This window comes from Prunus persica, chromosome G8 (genome assembly GCF_000346465.2).
Source record: "Prunus persica cultivar Lovell chromosome G8, Prunus_persica_NCBIv2, whole genome shotgun sequence".
In the NCBI taxonomy this organism is placed as follows: domain Eukaryota; kingdom Viridiplantae; phylum Streptophyta; class Magnoliopsida; order Rosales; family Rosaceae; genus Prunus; species Prunus persica.
The window spans coordinates 20,983,934-21,000,016 of NC_034016.1; the positions used below are offsets into that span (position 1 = coordinate 20,983,934).

The 16,083-nt window shown below is 37.1% G+C and overlaps 2 protein-coding genes, 1 long non-coding RNA gene and 1 other non-coding gene across 4 annotated transcripts; 3 read left to right on the forward strand and 1 right to left on the reverse strand.

Annotated features, from left to right (window-relative positions):
- LOC18768348 (tRNA (guanine-N(7)-)-methyltransferase non-catalytic subunit wdr4) lies at positions 568-3,955 on the forward strand. Its single transcript, XM_007199806.2, has 10 exons — positions 568-784; positions 1,040-1,204; positions 1,418-1,598; positions 2,071-2,127; positions 2,206-2,276; positions 2,534-2,612; positions 2,709-2,768; positions 2,871-2,971; positions 3,068-3,128; positions 3,350-3,955. The coding sequence occupies exons 1-10, from the start codon at positions 651-653 to the stop codon at positions 3,737-3,739; spliced, it is 1,299 nt and encodes a 432-aa protein (XP_007199868.1). The 5' UTR covers positions 568-650; the 3' UTR covers positions 3,740-3,955.
- Positions 7,230-9,401, forward strand: LOC18768638 (protein MARD1). Its single transcript, XM_007200392.2, has 3 exons — positions 7,230-7,998; positions 8,109-8,943; positions 9,043-9,401. Coding segments are annotated over exons 1-3 (939 nt in total). The 5' UTR covers positions 7,230-7,997; the 3' UTR covers positions 9,146-9,401.
- Positions 10,549-13,416, reverse strand: LOC18766680. The gene is made up of 3 exons (XR_002272921.1): positions 13,158-13,416; positions 11,027-13,011; positions 10,549-10,925 (listed from the first exon to the last, which is right to left on the reverse strand). It is a non-coding gene; the product is annotated as an uncharacterized LOC18766680 (long non-coding RNA).
- Positions 15,168-15,240, forward strand: TRNAA-AGC. The gene has a single exon. It is a non-coding gene; the product is annotated as a tRNA-Ala (tRNA).

Consider the following 16,083-nt stretch of genomic DNA (forward strand, 5'->3'; position numbering starts at 1 on the left):
GGATGATATGGAAGCATATAAATGATAGAAAATGAATTTTTTTTGGAAAAACTTGTGCCAAAGCCCCAAAGCCAATTTCTACCCTTGGTCGAGGTATAGAATATCTTCTTTTCTTTTTCCAACCAAGTTTCTCCACTTAAATAAAAAGATGGAGCTGATTTTCCTATTCATCTTCTGTCCACTTACATTCCTTTATTAGAAATTATATGTTCTCAATCAATCTTCTTTTGTCACTTACACTCCCTTGTTGGAATTGTATGTTATAGTAAAAAGTATTAAAAAAACCAAAAGGGAGTATAAATGGACAAAAGGAAGTGGGAAAATCAACACCCTAAATAAATAAGCTTAATTACTGTTTTTCCCTAGATTCGAATGTCGGAATTGCCTTTTGGATTTCAAAATTTTTCACTTAATCCTCCAAAATCTTACTATTTGTACCACTTTATCATTTTCCATTAACTTCGTCTACGAAACCGTTAAGTTGTTGACGTGACATGAGCAGTTTAATTAATTTAAAATAAAATAAAATTCAGAGCCCATAAGCCAATGGGCTATAGCTTCCATAAACCCAAAAGTTAAAACCCCAATTTGGCCTGAAACGCAAAACCCTGAAGACGACGACCGCTAACAAGACCTTTCTGTGAGCAACAATGGAGGACGCTGCGATGGAAAACGGAGAGACAAACAAGGATAGTGAGGTGGCTCCTGCCCTAATTGCAGTCCACCCGACCCAGAATTCAGTTGCAGTCGCTGTCGGGTCGGACCTCCGCGTCTTCGACCTCCTGTAAGCTATTTCCCCCACTATTCTCTGTGCCTTGTTATTTGGCTTTCAAAATTTGGCTTCATTGAATACGATACCATTCTGTTACGAGTACCTGAACATTAAAACGACGGCGTCTCCGTGTACTTTGAATTATACAGGCTAAACACAGTGTCAGTTTGGTCAAAATTTGAACTCTAAGCTCTGTTTGAGTTTGAGTAATATGCCAGGATAATTGGAAGTTGAAAATAATTACTTTACCTTGTGGTTTTTTGACAGTGGGGGTTGTGCGGTGTCTTTGGTAGATGATTCTGATGGTTCTCTTCATAAGGATTCCATAAGAGCCATTCGTTATGGAGCAAACGGGAAGCTCTTTGTGTCTGCTGGTGATGATAAACTTGTCAAGATATGGTCGACCGAATCGTGGCGCTGCATTAGTTCCTTGTAAGTTATTGAATCCCTCTTGACATTATTGGCTGTTAAACTTTAATGGTACTCTTATAGTTAATTTTGAGGGTGATATTTCATGGAAATACATGTGATACCACTCAAAGGCCTGCCCTTGGTATTGTACTACATTTGTTTTCTAACATCCAGACTTGATGCAATGTAAGGTGTCTTTCTTCTTTTAAAATATTTCCGTGACTTTTGTTATAGGTGCTCAGAGAAAAGAGTGAGCGCAGTTGCCATTAGCAATGATGGTTCCTATGTTTGTTTTGCTGACAAATTTGGGGTTGTTTGGGTTGTGGTTGTGGATGGGTTTAATGGAGATCAAGATTTTGTGAATAAGAAGGCAGCACCACTGCTTTCTCACTATTGCAGCATCATAACAAGCCTGGTGAGTTCTTTTCTGTTGTTGAGAATTTCTTCGCACCTTACTTTTTTTAAAAGGGTGCACTCCAAAATCACCCTTAAATTACCTCTTGCACTCATATGTGAGTGGTAGAGGAGTGTGGGATGTGAGTTTTGGAGTGCCAAATCATCCCCCATTTGAAAATTAACGTTTGAATCTATCAAATTCTGACATTCTCCGGTTGACATGTGTGTGTAGTCATACTTTGTCTAATTAGTTGGTTTCATATTATAGGCAAGGTTTTCTGTAGTACATTGACTTCCGTGTCAAGTTTAGGTTCAACTATTATATTCAATCACCCATTGATACAGAAAAGATTTCCTGGATTGTTTCTTCTTCGTGTTTCAGTTTTTCCTATTCTATACTAGTGGTTCTTCTTATATTGTAGGTGGAAATTGTTTTTATGGCCACCTGATATCCATGAGATGAGTGGTAATTAACGTCGTAATTTTGGCAGGAATTTTCACCAGATGGCCGATTTTTCCTTAGTGCTGATCGGGATTCCAAAATTCGAGTAATCCAACTTTGCAACCCATCCAATAATCTGATAGCTACATTACCCACATAGCTCACATGATTTTTCTTTTGCCAGGTTACTGTGTTTCCCAAGAAGCCATTAGATGGAGCCCATGAGATACAAAGTTTTTCCCTTGGTCATACAGAGTGAGTGGCTTTTCATATCTCATCTGTTCTAGGACGGTGGATGAAGTATATAGATAATGCAGAGCTTGCTGTTTCTTATGAATTTTGCAATTCTACATAAAACATGTGGATACTTAGGATTTAGGTGCCAATATATGGTAGTGGATTAACCTAACTGAATCTTGATTGGGTGGATTATGTATAACTACCTATGTGTTTAAGAAATCCTCTTGCTACTTAAATTTTACTTATCTTCACTTTCATGCATCTATTGGCAGGTTTGTTTCTTGCCTCGCTTTTGTTTGCACTCATGAATGCCCCCAGGGTTTCCTTGTCTCTGGAAGTGGTGATTCAACAGTAAGTAATCGTGATTCATAGCAACTCATGGCCTTTGAATTGCTTCAAGGTGCATCTTGTGTACTATAGAGCAATTAATGTGTGTTGATTTGGCAGGTTCGCCTATGGGATATTTCCTCAGGATCTCTCCTAGATACTTGTGATATCAGAGAAAAGGTACTTCAGTTGTTCTAAGTTTCCTGAAGTTCCCATTGACTTCTTTATTGTTTCCAAACGACTTTTCTGTTGGCATGCTGTTTACTTGATTTCATTCTGAAGGCAGGACTTTTAGAATCTAAAGAAATAGAAGACAGGTATGCTGCTGTTACTGATTTATGCACCATCCCAGATAGCACCCTTGTTGCGGTGGCTGTCCAAAGGCAAGTTCCTATACATTGGATTTTCTGTCTCTTCTTTCGTACAGTGGTTCTCTGTTTATTCATCATCTTGATACTCGTTAAGTTATTCCATTGCAGTTTGCAAGGAATAATATTGTTGAGCTGTGATCTTTCTGCTCAAACACTCTATGTTGCCAAGGTAAGGACCTCAATTAGTCAATTATTACGAACTGTAAGAATGTAACCCTATCACAGGGCACATTGACCTGTTATCAGGCATTTTTAATTGAATTTACTTTCCATGAATCTGTCTTCTTTAGACACATTTCGTCTTGCATGACATTACTTGGAGCTAAATTGCTAATAATTTATCATGACGCAAACAAAGAGTGGCTATTAACAATTGTGTGATTGGAGCAGGTGGTTTCTATCAAGGGAGATGCCTTTATACCTACAAGCTTGGGGACTAGCTTTTCCTCTGGATTATTGTGGATGGTAACCGGTGCCTCAAACTTGCATGATTCTCAACACCCTTGTTTGTCCCGTGTCAAGGTTATCTCTGGCTTTAAGGAAAGCAGTCCTGATTTTGTTCAGCATGGGCCAATTGTTTTGGAAGATGATGAGATCCCTAGGAGCGAGAAATTGCTCGAGAAGTTGCAAGGAAGAGTTTCCTTTGACAAAAATTATTTCTTGACAGCAGCTGAGGCTTTGAAAACATCCATGAGCAATTTGCTAATAAAAAAGCAGTACTCTACGGAGAAACGAGAATTTAGAAAGAGAGGCAGAAATGACAAGAAAATCAAAAAATGATGTGATTCCAGCAACGGCAAAAGGCCTACTGTGAACTTTGTGTAACCCTAGTGATTTTTTATTTTTTATTTTCTTTCAAATCTTTGTAACAAAATTGTTGTATTATTTTTGAGATATTAGAAAACTGTACCCTTTGCAACTTGCAATCAATTTTTGAGTAAGCCTGGCTGTATTCAAGAGATTGCTTTTAACTACAATGCCTGTTTCTTTGTGAGACATGAGTTGATTTGCACTGAACAGTTTTGGTGGGGCTTGTAGCCTTAAATTGTATCTGCGGTAGAGTGGATCCTATGTGGTACAACCTACCAAGCTATGGACCAACTGCTAGATAAATTCCTTTGTTGTTAATGTTATTAAATTCCAGACCAGCAAGAAAATGAAGGGATTGTATCATCTCCTTTTAGTCAAACCATAAAAATCAACATTTTTTAGGTTACAAGTGAGGATCATGGCTATGGCTTTATTTCCTTGGTTAGGACTATGTCTTAATATATAAACCAGATTCCACCTAACCCTGACTAAACATGTTTTGGATGTTGGTCATAGAAGGAAAACAATCAACATGAAACCGTTTACCATGCAAAGGATGTCGTTTTTTCTTTTATCGGAGGACAGCGAATCGAACTTTAGAAACTGTTCTAACATTGTGGAAGAGGAGTATCACTAGATTAAACCATACAACGGAGTTAATTATTCGGGTTAGTGATTATCTTTTAGGAAATAGTCTCTTTTTATCCTTGATGGTTTACTAAAGTGGTTGGGCATGGCAATAGCTAATTTGGGATTGTCTACTTCTTCTACGCACCAGATATTTTGAACATTTTATTATAATTATCATACTGGGTCCATCTTAATAAAAGCAAGCACCTCAAGTAACTACTTTGATCCTAATTCAGAAACTTGATTAATTATCTCAATGAAAGTTGATTAATTATCTTAATGAAAGTTGATTATCTCCTAATGCATTACGCCACTGAAACAAACTTGGACCCCATCCTTCCACTTCATGGCTCTCTTTCAATTCTCTCCTTCCACATGGCAATGGCACATCATCACGCAAACAAAAGAAATCAAAAGAGATCATATAATATTAATCATGTCTAAGTAAATTAATTTACTTAATAATTTACTTAATCCAAGAGCCCCATTTTCAACTCTTCGTCTGTATTTTATATTTTTTACGTCTTTTCTATGAATGAAAAAAATTCAACGCCTTAAGAAAACTGAGGAAAGGCCAAGAGCCTTATTTAGTGCCTCAGTCAATAAACCAATTATGCATCTCTCTCTTTCTCTCTCTCTCTCTCTCTCTCATTCATTACAATTTTTTGCAGCAAAAAAATTATTGACTGACAAACATCATCTTGTTTGAAATCATGTAATGGCACTTGGTTTGGCATGATGATATTGACTTCAACATGTTTGATAGCATTTGTGGGGTCCTTTCTGTGTTAACTCCATCGATGAAGACGTCTGGAGTGGTTCGTTATCCATCCCCGAATTGGACGATGCTGAGCGTGTGGGTCAGATCACTACTAGCAGCTCTATATTTCCCCCACCTACTTCTACATCAATCATGGAGAGCACTAATTAGGTTATAGTAAGTGAAATCTTGATCATGCTATAGTTGAAATATTTTGTTGTTCATCTTCCATCTGATTCATTAGTTATGCATAAAGTTTGATTAAATGTATAATGCAAATAGTTGCGCTAACATCAGTCGTGTTTGGACGTAAGTATACTATGATTGTTGATCAATATAAAACTTCTTACAAGACCCACAACCGACAATAACTGTAAAAGCATCACGCGTCCACGCGCGACTGACATTAACACTCTTCATATTATAATTGTCCTTAAGTTCAATTTCATGGACGACGGTCATCGATTCAAAAAGTTACATGAGCTGTTTCTCTATGATTATATTAATTAACGGTCATTAGTAGATATTACCTCGAGGATAAAGATCATAAACATCTGTTATTGAATAAGCTAGGGAAACAAACTTCATGAACAACCTTTGCTTTGTTCTTTTTAGTGTGTCTTTGCTTTATTGTGGATTAGATAGAGGCTGTTTTTTTTTTTTTTTTTTGCCATGATTAGAATTTAGATATAGGCTGTTAATAAAAGCAAAATGTCTAATCCAATGTACCATCCAAATAATTATATGATTTTGTTTCCCATAATCACATTTGTTTCTCAGTTAAACTTATGTATGATCACTTCTCCTTCCGAGTTTAGAAGTACAAAGTGCAGTATTGAAGAGGCCGTGGAGCCCACATTTGACCACAACCTAAAAAATTGGGCCCAAGAGTTGGGTCAAGGTTGCAAAGCAAAAGGGGTAGGGCCCAAAGTAGGGCCCACGATCGTCGGGATGATGTCTGAGTGGAGTTAAAAAAGAGGGCCCCACCGGTTTACGTAACCAACGCCAAACGATTTTTAGGGAGGAGGGGCGATGGTGTAGTGTACGTCTCTGGTAGCACATTAAACCCTGTGAGTGAAAGAATCAAAAAAATTTCGCTACCCGTTACTTTCAGTGGGCCCCGCAGGCCCCACCCAAAGCCACGCCCGTTGTTTTATTCTGGCCCCACTAATCACTTATTCGAGAGCTAACAAACAAGCAAGCCCCACAAGCCCTATCACCCAATTGGACCAATCCAAGCTTCCACCACACCACTAAAATTGACACATCATTTTCTTTTTAACTATAGACAAAATTGGTTAAATTATATTTTAATCCTTATCCAAAGGAGGAATAATCTTGTAAGATAATATTATTCAATTTTGAAGTGCCTAGACTAAAATAAGAGTGTCAAAATCGCTACTCTAAACAATCCGCTGTGAGGCCTTTACAAAATTTTATTATTTATTATCAGAGTAATTAAACTTGAGGTCCCAAAGCGAAATTTAAAAAAATAACATATAAACAACAACTAATTTGGAATGATAGAGGCAAAATTAGGCTGTTTTTTTTTAGTATAAACAATTGAGAAAAGGGGTTTATAGAAATATTTCTTAGATATATAGAGATTCAAATCTCTACCAACATGAATAAAAATGTAAAAGTTCAATCAACGAAGCTATACCCTATCTTCAAATTAGGCATTTTACACTAACCCAAAAGTCGAAAATCTGCTAGGTTTCTATTATGCGCATAGCTCTACCATAATCCATGTGAGAGATTAAAAAATAGTATGAATCGTGAGGGTGAGCTCAGCATTTCCTATGAGTGCGTGCGTTTTATTTCTCGCACTATGTCCAAGTGAATCACGACAAAATACAAAATGAAAAATAAAAAGAAAAAACCCAACTGAGAGGGAAGACTCTTCAAAGAAAGACAAAATATAATCCGTTCAGAAAGAGAGTATATTATTTTATTTTATTTAGCATGAGAAAAATACAAAAGATTATGTATTATTAAATGGAAATATTAATTTATGGGTTCTGAGGCTGTGGGTCTGTGTGGTCAAAACCACCAATTCTCATGCAAACAAAAACACGCCTCCCTCATTTGTTTTTTCACTCTTTAAAAGGCACATCCAAACCCAACTCTTTTTCTTCCCTTCAAAACCGAGGGCCTTTTCTTTCTCATCTTTCACTTTCTCTGTTTGCCAAGTTGCAAATTCATTTTTACAGGATTGAAACTGAATACAAAACCCACTACCAGAAAAGTGAAATTGTAGAGAGAGAGAGAGAGAGAGAGAGAGAGGCCAAGAAAAGGAGAGGAGCTGAGCTTTATATTTCTTTTCTTTTCTTTTTTCTTTCATATTTACTTGATGGTGATGATGGCTCTTTTGTCATGGGAAGTGGCAAAGCATTTATGCCAATTCTGCCTGAGACAACAGAGGATATAGATAGAGGGTTGCTCTCTCTCTATATGTCTGCCTTGATCACATGGCATGCATGCGGTTTGCTATGAATCTTGGTGGGAAATTGAGTCTTAATATGCTGCAGTACTTGAAAGAAACAGGAGGAAGTGAGGTTACCAAGTTGCTTGTTTTTTAGCATTCAGGCATGGAGGCTACAGAGATTTAGGAAGGCCTTTCAGTCTGAGACTCTGTTTTTATCTTCCTTTTTCATTTTTTTTATTATATTATTTCTCTTTTAGTTTTATGGTTGTAGAGCCATGCATTAGTTTGCTTGTTGAAGAAAAAGAGAGCCTTTAATTTAGTCTACTTTTGGAACTCAAAAGGCGATTCTTGAGACCCTCACTTGAAGCAGTTCATAGTGGTTTCTTGGTGAGATTTTTCTGATCATTTTGAGTAAGTTCTCCAATATCCTTTGTTATTATCTCTGCTTCACTCTATTTTTATAATCTCTCTCATGGCAATCTTGGATTAATTTCTCTCTCCCTCTCTCTCCTCTTTGGCAGTGATCAATTTTTTGACTTTTTGGGGGCTTAGAATCATTTGGTTAGAGCAAGTTATGCTGAGGAATAGATCTAGAGCAGTGACCAGCAAGCAAGCTTTGATGGCTGACCACACCTCCCAATCATCTCCAACTCAAAAAAACTACACCAAAGCCCCATCTTTCTTTGGTTCTCCAAGATTCAGAGCTTTCACAATAAAGGGTCATTCTGAAACTGATTCTCTGATAAGCCCAACTTCAATTCTTGACAGCAAGCCATTTCCTTTTGCAACCCCATTTTCATATGATCAAAACCAACCCAAAACCCCAAAAGTTGTATCAGCAAACAAAAGCTCCTGGCACCAACCAGAGCCCAAAGGCATTGGCCTTGCTCTGCTTGAGACACTCAATGATGAAAAGCTTGAAGACAATGCTTCTAAACCCAACAGCGGGAAGGTCCTGTTTGGAACTAAGCTTAGAGTTCAAATCCCTCTCTTTCCAGCCTCTGCTCTTTCTCCAACTCAGTCTCCGAAATCTCCAGCTGATTTCAAGATCAAGATTCGGAATTCCCAATCATCAGCAATTGGGTCTGCTATCTCTGGCATCCAAACAGAGCATTCAAATTCTGCTCAGGCTCCCACAGGGTGTGCCTCTGTGAGTGAAATGGAGCTTTCTGAAGATTATACATGTGTGATATCTCGTGGACCAAATCCAAGAACAACCCACATATTTGATAACTGCATTGTAGAAAGCTTCTATAGCTTATCGGATCAGTCCAGCTCTGCCTCGGTGAGTTTCCTTAGCTTCTGTTACACGTGCAAGAAGAATCTTGAGCAGAAAAACGACATCTACATTTACAGGTTTGTTTCAATGACCCCTTGTTTTTGTTTTCATATGATATATTTTTCATGTTCTATGGAAGATGAACATATTGGATTTGCATTTGATTTATCATGCAGAGGTGAGAAAGCTTTCTGCAGTCGTGAATGCCGCTACCAAGAAATGCTCTTAGATGAAGTTGGGAACTCAGAGTTTGATGATGCTATAAGGACTTGTTCTTGAGTTCTCTCTGTTTTCCCATTGATGATTTTTGGAGACCAGAAAACTGGTAGATCTCAATTTTTATCTTGTCTTTGGCTTTTTAAGTTTTACCCTCTCCCCTCCCCTGCAGATAAAAGATAAAGAGAGGAGGAGATATTCTAGTTTGTTGCTGTAGAGTTTAATTTATTTATTTGAAGACTTATTTCATTGCCCTGAGGTTCTCGTCTACCCACTGTTTTTCTTAATGCGAACTTCTAGCAGATGATTTTTTTCTTCTTCTTCTTTTGTTTTTTTTGGGGTCTAATTTCAGTATGTGATGATGTATGACTCAAAACCTGCCCAGCTTTTGTGTTTTTCTTATCAATCATACAAAGGGGACCGATAATTCATTTCATTCATGCACACGACATATAAACATATCTGAGTAATTATCAAGTGGTGACAGTTGGATAAGATAAGCGAAAGAAAAAAAAAATGAATTTTAAAAAAAGGGTAAGGATCCAAACTTGAATTCCTTTTCAAGACCTATTCCAGATGACCCAGATAATTAAATACTTAGTAGTTGTTAGGAAACTTTGATAAGATAAACGAAAATCTTACTTGCCAAACTGCTTGCAGCATCATTTCAAATCAAACCCTTCCCCTGTTAAACTATAAAGGGAAGGAAGAAAAGCTTGAAATGAGAAAAGGCTGATGATGAAATCAAGTGACCAAGAAGCCAAGCGGCCCTCTTTCTGGTGTTGCTGGGGAGGGAAGGGGTAAAGGACTTTAGCTAAAGGCTGCGTAAAGGGATCCAACAAAAAGAAGTACTGGGCTAAAAGTCTGTCAAATGTTACTTTTGATGCAAGTATTAATGAATTCATTCACCACCATTCATCAACCGGTTTCTCCTATTCACGTTCACGCCTCTGTGTGTAGCAGAGCAAAAAGTTAGAATTTTCCCAATGACAGAGTAGCAATGATTGAATTTGAAGGGGCCAAAAAGAAAATACAGTTGCAGTCATAAACTCAACCAGATTGAATACAAGACTATCATTGTTCATTAGATCCTCGGCCAATCATGGTATAGCACCCGCAATAACTTTATACTTTACATACTGTGATTGACCGAAAATATAGCAAAACATTGCTATTCACGTAAACCCACTTGTTTATTGATATTGAATTTGCTAACCATTTGTTCACTGAAATGTGGAATAGGTTAGGCAACTTCTTGGAGTTTCCTATTCCATTAGGAATTATCTGCATCTTTTTTGGCCTTCTTAATCTCAAAGCTTTCTCAGCACTAGACCTGAGAATTCTCCGCGAGATGCATTGGAGAAAATGTCAAAGTTTCAAATCCCAATAATAAAAAGTCTACTCCGAGGTTTCCCAACATCACCATCTTGCTGATGAAATCCATGAAACGGCCCAATACCTCAATATCAATAAAACAAAACATCGTACCATGATAATTAAATAGATAACATAATGTATAACTTACATAGAATTAAAGATGATGATAGATAAACACACTACCATCCAAGTCCAGATAGACGATACCAAACAGACTTAACACTGAAATTTAAATAGACAATCAAACATGGAGACCAAATATTTGCTCGACACAACATATTGACTCCATTGATCTTGGTACACAAGACAGAGTAAGCAGCTTCCCACGGACATCATGCATTGTTAGACACAGGTGACCATATACTGGAATTGCATTTGCCTCGTCCAAGGAACTATTACAGATAAAAGGACTTGGATTATCAACCGCTAAAGAAACCACCGCCTGAATAATTTTCCAACTTGCACCCTGCTTCAAACATATTAAGAAGAAATCAGTCACCACTGAATCAAACTATACAAGAGTATATAGTATAACAATAAGGTCGAACAGTAAACCAGATGTATTACCTTGTTGAAGGCCAGGCGAGATCAACAATCTCCAAGGATGAAAACGATGTGAGGACCGCAATCGGCACCATTCATTTGCAAGAACAAGGAATTAATAGGTAATTCCACTCAAGACATGAAACAGAACAGAGAAACACAGATTGACCAACCCTATGAACTGAAGAAGCAACAAAGCAGAAGTAGGAAAGAACAACAATCACTGCCCCTTCCCTCTTTTCTTTCTTAAAAACCAGAAAAGATGGTGAAGGGGGAGAACACCCTTGATAAGAGTGTAGTTAAAGGGGTCAGATTGTCATTAGAAGTAAAGAAAGTTATGTTTAGAGTATGAAGGCAAATCGGGCCATAACAGTAACAGACCAAGCAGAGATTCAATGAAAGAAGATTAAGGCAGCCAATAGGAACAACATTTAACTAAGGAACAAAGAGACTAACCAGTGTCAAGACTATTTATAGGGGCACTAAATCTAAATGCAAGGAAACGAAGATGCAAAGATGAAGAAGAAACCTGCAGAAACCTAAAGAATTCTGTATGGATAGACCACTTGACTTTCTAAAGCATATACAACCGTAACCGGAACTAGAGACCTAAACCTAACTCTACAGGGATAACGAAAATTAGTAAATATGTCAGGAGATTACATTGAAAAGTTAAAGTCAGAACTTTAATATTCAAGTATAATGTAGTTTCCCTCAGCTTCCATAAAGAGTAGCCAGTTACTCAATCCCATGCCAGAATGTAGGCAACCATCCACTTCGAAAGTACAAGCCTACAACTTTTTCCCTTCTGCTTCCGTAAAATTTTGGGTCAGTTCCATCCATGTCATAAGTCCCGCAGTACACATACCACGCCCATTTTTCCAAACAAGCATTCATCTCTCAGACCAACTTCACATCCAACATCCAGAGATCGTTGACCCACCACAACCAAGACTGTCGATTGTAGCACCACCACAGAAAACTAAACACACTCATCACAACCCAGGACTACCAACCAATTTATTCACTCTATATACAATCTAAACTTATTTACAGGAGCCTACTGCTCCCCTGCTCTTCATTCATCGTCAACATCAAGATTCAGAATGCGACGTAGAGTCCTGGTCGCAGAGTCAGCGTTATGAAAGAGGTCTCTTGCAGAAGAGCTATGCTCCCTAGTTGGGGATGCAGGTGCAGACTTGGCAATTGGGTGAGTTGGGTGCATTTCCATATCAGAAGCGGAGCTTGGCAATTCAAGCGACACGGTTCTCTTGGGTCGGATTGAAAACTTGGGTATTGGCAGAGAACTAGGTGGGGGAGAGTTGGAGTAAGCAGGGCCAGCCCAGAGCTCAGAAAATGAAAAACTTCCATTAAAAGGCTTTTCTTTCTTCGAGCTTTTGACATTGATAGCAATTGGTGTGCTTTTACCAAGTGTTTTACTATCAGACTGTGAACCTACACTAGGGGTAGGTGTCTTGTTTGGACCAGGTGTAGTTATCTTAGAAGAAGAAGAGCATGCTCGTTTGGACACAGGAGTAGAGCAATTCTTCGATGGGGTAGGGAGTATACCTGTGCCGGATTGGAAAGTCCGGCAATTGATCGCTCTGAAGTCCTTCGAAGGTGACGGGCCGTATCGGACAGGCCCATGTGGCTTGACCCGGTTGTAGTACTGGTTCTTAGGCTCCGCCACAACAAGAAGAGTTTCCATTATGAAAAATTCACTGAGTCAACGAGTATAACTCGGACGAGTTAGAACGATTCTGAGAGCAACCAACTAGATCTACAGTTATAACTCAATTCCAGGGCTCAAACTGTATGCTAAGAGATTGCAACTTTAGGGTTCGAATTGCAAGAAAACACAACTGAACTTCTAGATCTTCTCCACAACAGATCCGAATCGAACATGGACAACAGGATCCGCACAAGAACAGAGCAATCAACTACAGAGCCACCGAATCGAAGACCCCAGAACCGAATCAGATTCAGATCAGCCAAAATCCTCTTTGTCACTGTAAATTACAAAATAAAAAATGAAAATTAGTTTCAGCAACGGATTAAAAATGATTTCACCAAACCCACAAAAAAAAGAAGAAACTTTCCATAACCTGAATCTAACTACCACGACCATTTTCTCGAGAAAGTGAGAGAAAATTACCAATAGGAAGGAGAAAACTGTCAGTAAAGTCACGACGGAGAGGGAGATGGAGATGACTTAGATCAGACGGAGTAAGATTCCTCTCCTTCTTTCTTCTTCTTCCTCTTCTTGAGGTCTGATATTTTTGGGATCAAAATGAAAATGGAGATTGGGAAATTGAACCCCGGAGAGATCTGAATAAGAGAAAAGAGAACACGAATCTGAAATGACTGTCTACAGTTGTATATAGAAAAACCTACAGAGCCTACGGGTACTACTGGTGTACTGCGCACTGCATGCTCCCTATACTGTATAATGTATCATGGTTACACATGTGGGCCTCATTTTGACTGGATTTACAAGAATGGCATTTCATCATCCGTCTAGTCTAGTCCCTAGACAGAGAGTCAGTTGACTCCTTTGCCCTTACGCCATTAGAGTTAAAAATAGGAATATGCATAGTTTGTGCCAAATTTTGATTATACATTTCATCCACAAAAAATAATATATTGATTATACATTGGCATGGTGTCTAGGTGGCTAATTTCATGGAAAATCAATAATCATCTGCTACATAAATTATGATCCAAGTAGAAATTTGGATGTTATTTCATAGCTTCAAATGTGGAATATAATAAATTATTTGTTAGCATAAGTGGATTTTGAGGTAAATATCAAACTCATCCTCGAGTTAGATAGCTTGAAGCACTCAAAATTGGTTTGTTATATGGATATAGAAATATATTCAAAGATAAGTGGGATTATAAATTTATCATGCATTAAAATGCAAATTATGCAGCTGAAGTCACACCAAATTAGGTTTGACGATAAAGATGGATCCATATTGGTTTGCTATATGAATATAGAAATATATTTGGACAAAAACTGGGATTTAATTATCTCATATGTGTACAAATGTAAATTATATACAGTTGAAGTCACACCAAATTAGAGCTGATGATATAGATTACTTTATGTGTTTGAGAGTTTCTTTGGCTTTCTCTCAGCTTACGTACAAGTTCACTTGGATCACGTTGATGAATTTGACCATATATGAAAAGCACAACTGTGAACTTTTTCCTCATCTAACCCTGAAATTAGTTATTAACCTCTTTAAACATATTGCAAACAACGTAGAAAATATCATACTTTTATAGAACGATTAGTAGTATCATTGAAATGTAAATTACATGATCCATCATTATAGTTATGCAAACTCAATAATCTACTTTATTTATTTATTTATATAACCCATATCATATTCATCTAAATCTAACATTCTATTCGTACTTCTTAAAAAATAACACACAATTTATCAATATTATTGATTAAATTACACTTGTTATCGGTACAATTTGACTTATTTTCTAGTTCAATCCACACCTATATTGGCCTTCATGTTCTATTGTTTTATAATTTGTGCATGTTTGGTAAAAAAAAATTATAAAATGTTTGTTATGATCAAATTGATACAACTAGAAAACTAGTAGAAGAAGTGGAGTTACTTTATAGTATTCGATAAAACCAGAAAATAATGATCTTTCTTTTCATGTTATATAATTATTTTATCGGACTTTTCCAAATAAAAAAGACCGTAGATAATACCGAATTACTGAGGGCATATTGGGAAACCTACATAACTATAAATGACATAGGGCGGCCCCACGAAAGTCATGCAATGGAGAGTGTGCAGAAAATATCGGGACAAAAAAGAAAAGATAAAGATTTTTTTTTTAAAGACTAGTTGGAGATTTTGACGTGTAGTGGGTAGGCAAAGTACAGGTGTCTGTGTCTTGATTTAGGTCGGCCACATAAAGTTTTATTTATAATTTGATAATTTAATATTGCTCCCCCTTCCCCCACCACCCCCAACGAATAAATCTTTGGCTTTGCCTTCCAACGGCGGGTTTTGCAAAAGTGGAAAAAAGCTGTCTAAAGAAAACGTTTCTTTTTCCACTTACTTTGAATGGGATGCCAAACCCACCCTTGAATTCGATTTTAGTAGCTTAGATGAGGACATATTAGCAGGACGGGGATGTAGCTCAGATGGTAGAGCGCTCGCTTAGCATGCGAGAGGTACGGGGATCGATACCCCGCATCTCCATATTTTTTAATCTTTCTTTTACATATTCACTGTATATTTGTGTTGTAGTGTTGGTAGCAAACAAGATATGTTCTCTTAAATGTTTATATAAAGCATATGTATTGTTTTTAACTAATTCAAACTATTTATTTTGTAGATACTCATTCAAAGATCATTTTTACAAAAAATTACTTAAATTCGATATTATTTGACCACTCAATTGAATTATTAAAATTATAGTACTTTTTTGAAGCACCTTATTCATTGATTTTATATGACATAATTGGATATCGAAACGGTTTTTGATTTGTCTTTTTTTTTTTTTTTTTTGCAAGAATGATCTATGAATGAAGATCTAAAAAATAAATAATTTAGATTGTTGAAAAAATATTCGTATGATACACTAAAAAATGTCACTCAAATAAAATTATTTAAAAATTCCTCAATGAGATTGTATATATATAAAAGAAGCTACTAGTTCATCTTCATCATAATAATGATAATATAAGGTGGGGACGAGGTCCATATGTCTGCTTACATCATTCAAATTTATTGGACTTGGAATTATTGTTTGGATATGATTGGACTCGAAATATGTACAAATACAATTCTCCATTTGCAACCCCACCTCTAGGGATGACAATTTTCCCGTAGATAAGGGTCTTCACAGGAATTCGACCCTAATGGGTTGGGTATAAAGGACAAAAAAGAGGTATGGGGATGGGCACGGAGAATTTTTTGGGTATAGTGTTCGAGGAGGGGCAAGGATAGTATTTTAATCTCCAACTCAAACCCTCCACATTTAAAAAATATATGTATATGCTATTAAAGTGATTGTACCGACTAAATTTTATATTTTTATAT

Coding starts and splice junctions, on each gene's coding strand:
- LOC18768348 (XM_007199806.2), top strand. CDS start 651: ATGGAGGACGCTGCGATGGAAAACGGAGAGACAAACAAGGATAGTGAG. Junction 785..1,039: donor CTCCGCGTCTTCGACCTCCT/GTAAGCTATTTC, acceptor GTTTTTTGACAG/TGGGGGTTGTGCGGTGTCTT. Junction 2,277..2,533: donor TTTTCCCTTGGTCATACAGA/GTGAGTGGCTTT, acceptor ATCTATTGGCAG/GTTTGTTTCTTGCCTCGCTT.
- LOC18768638 (XM_007200392.2), top strand. Junction 8,944..9,042: donor AACGACATCTACATTTACAG/GTTTGTTTCAAT, acceptor TTTATCATGCAG/AGGTGAGAAAGCTTTCTGCA.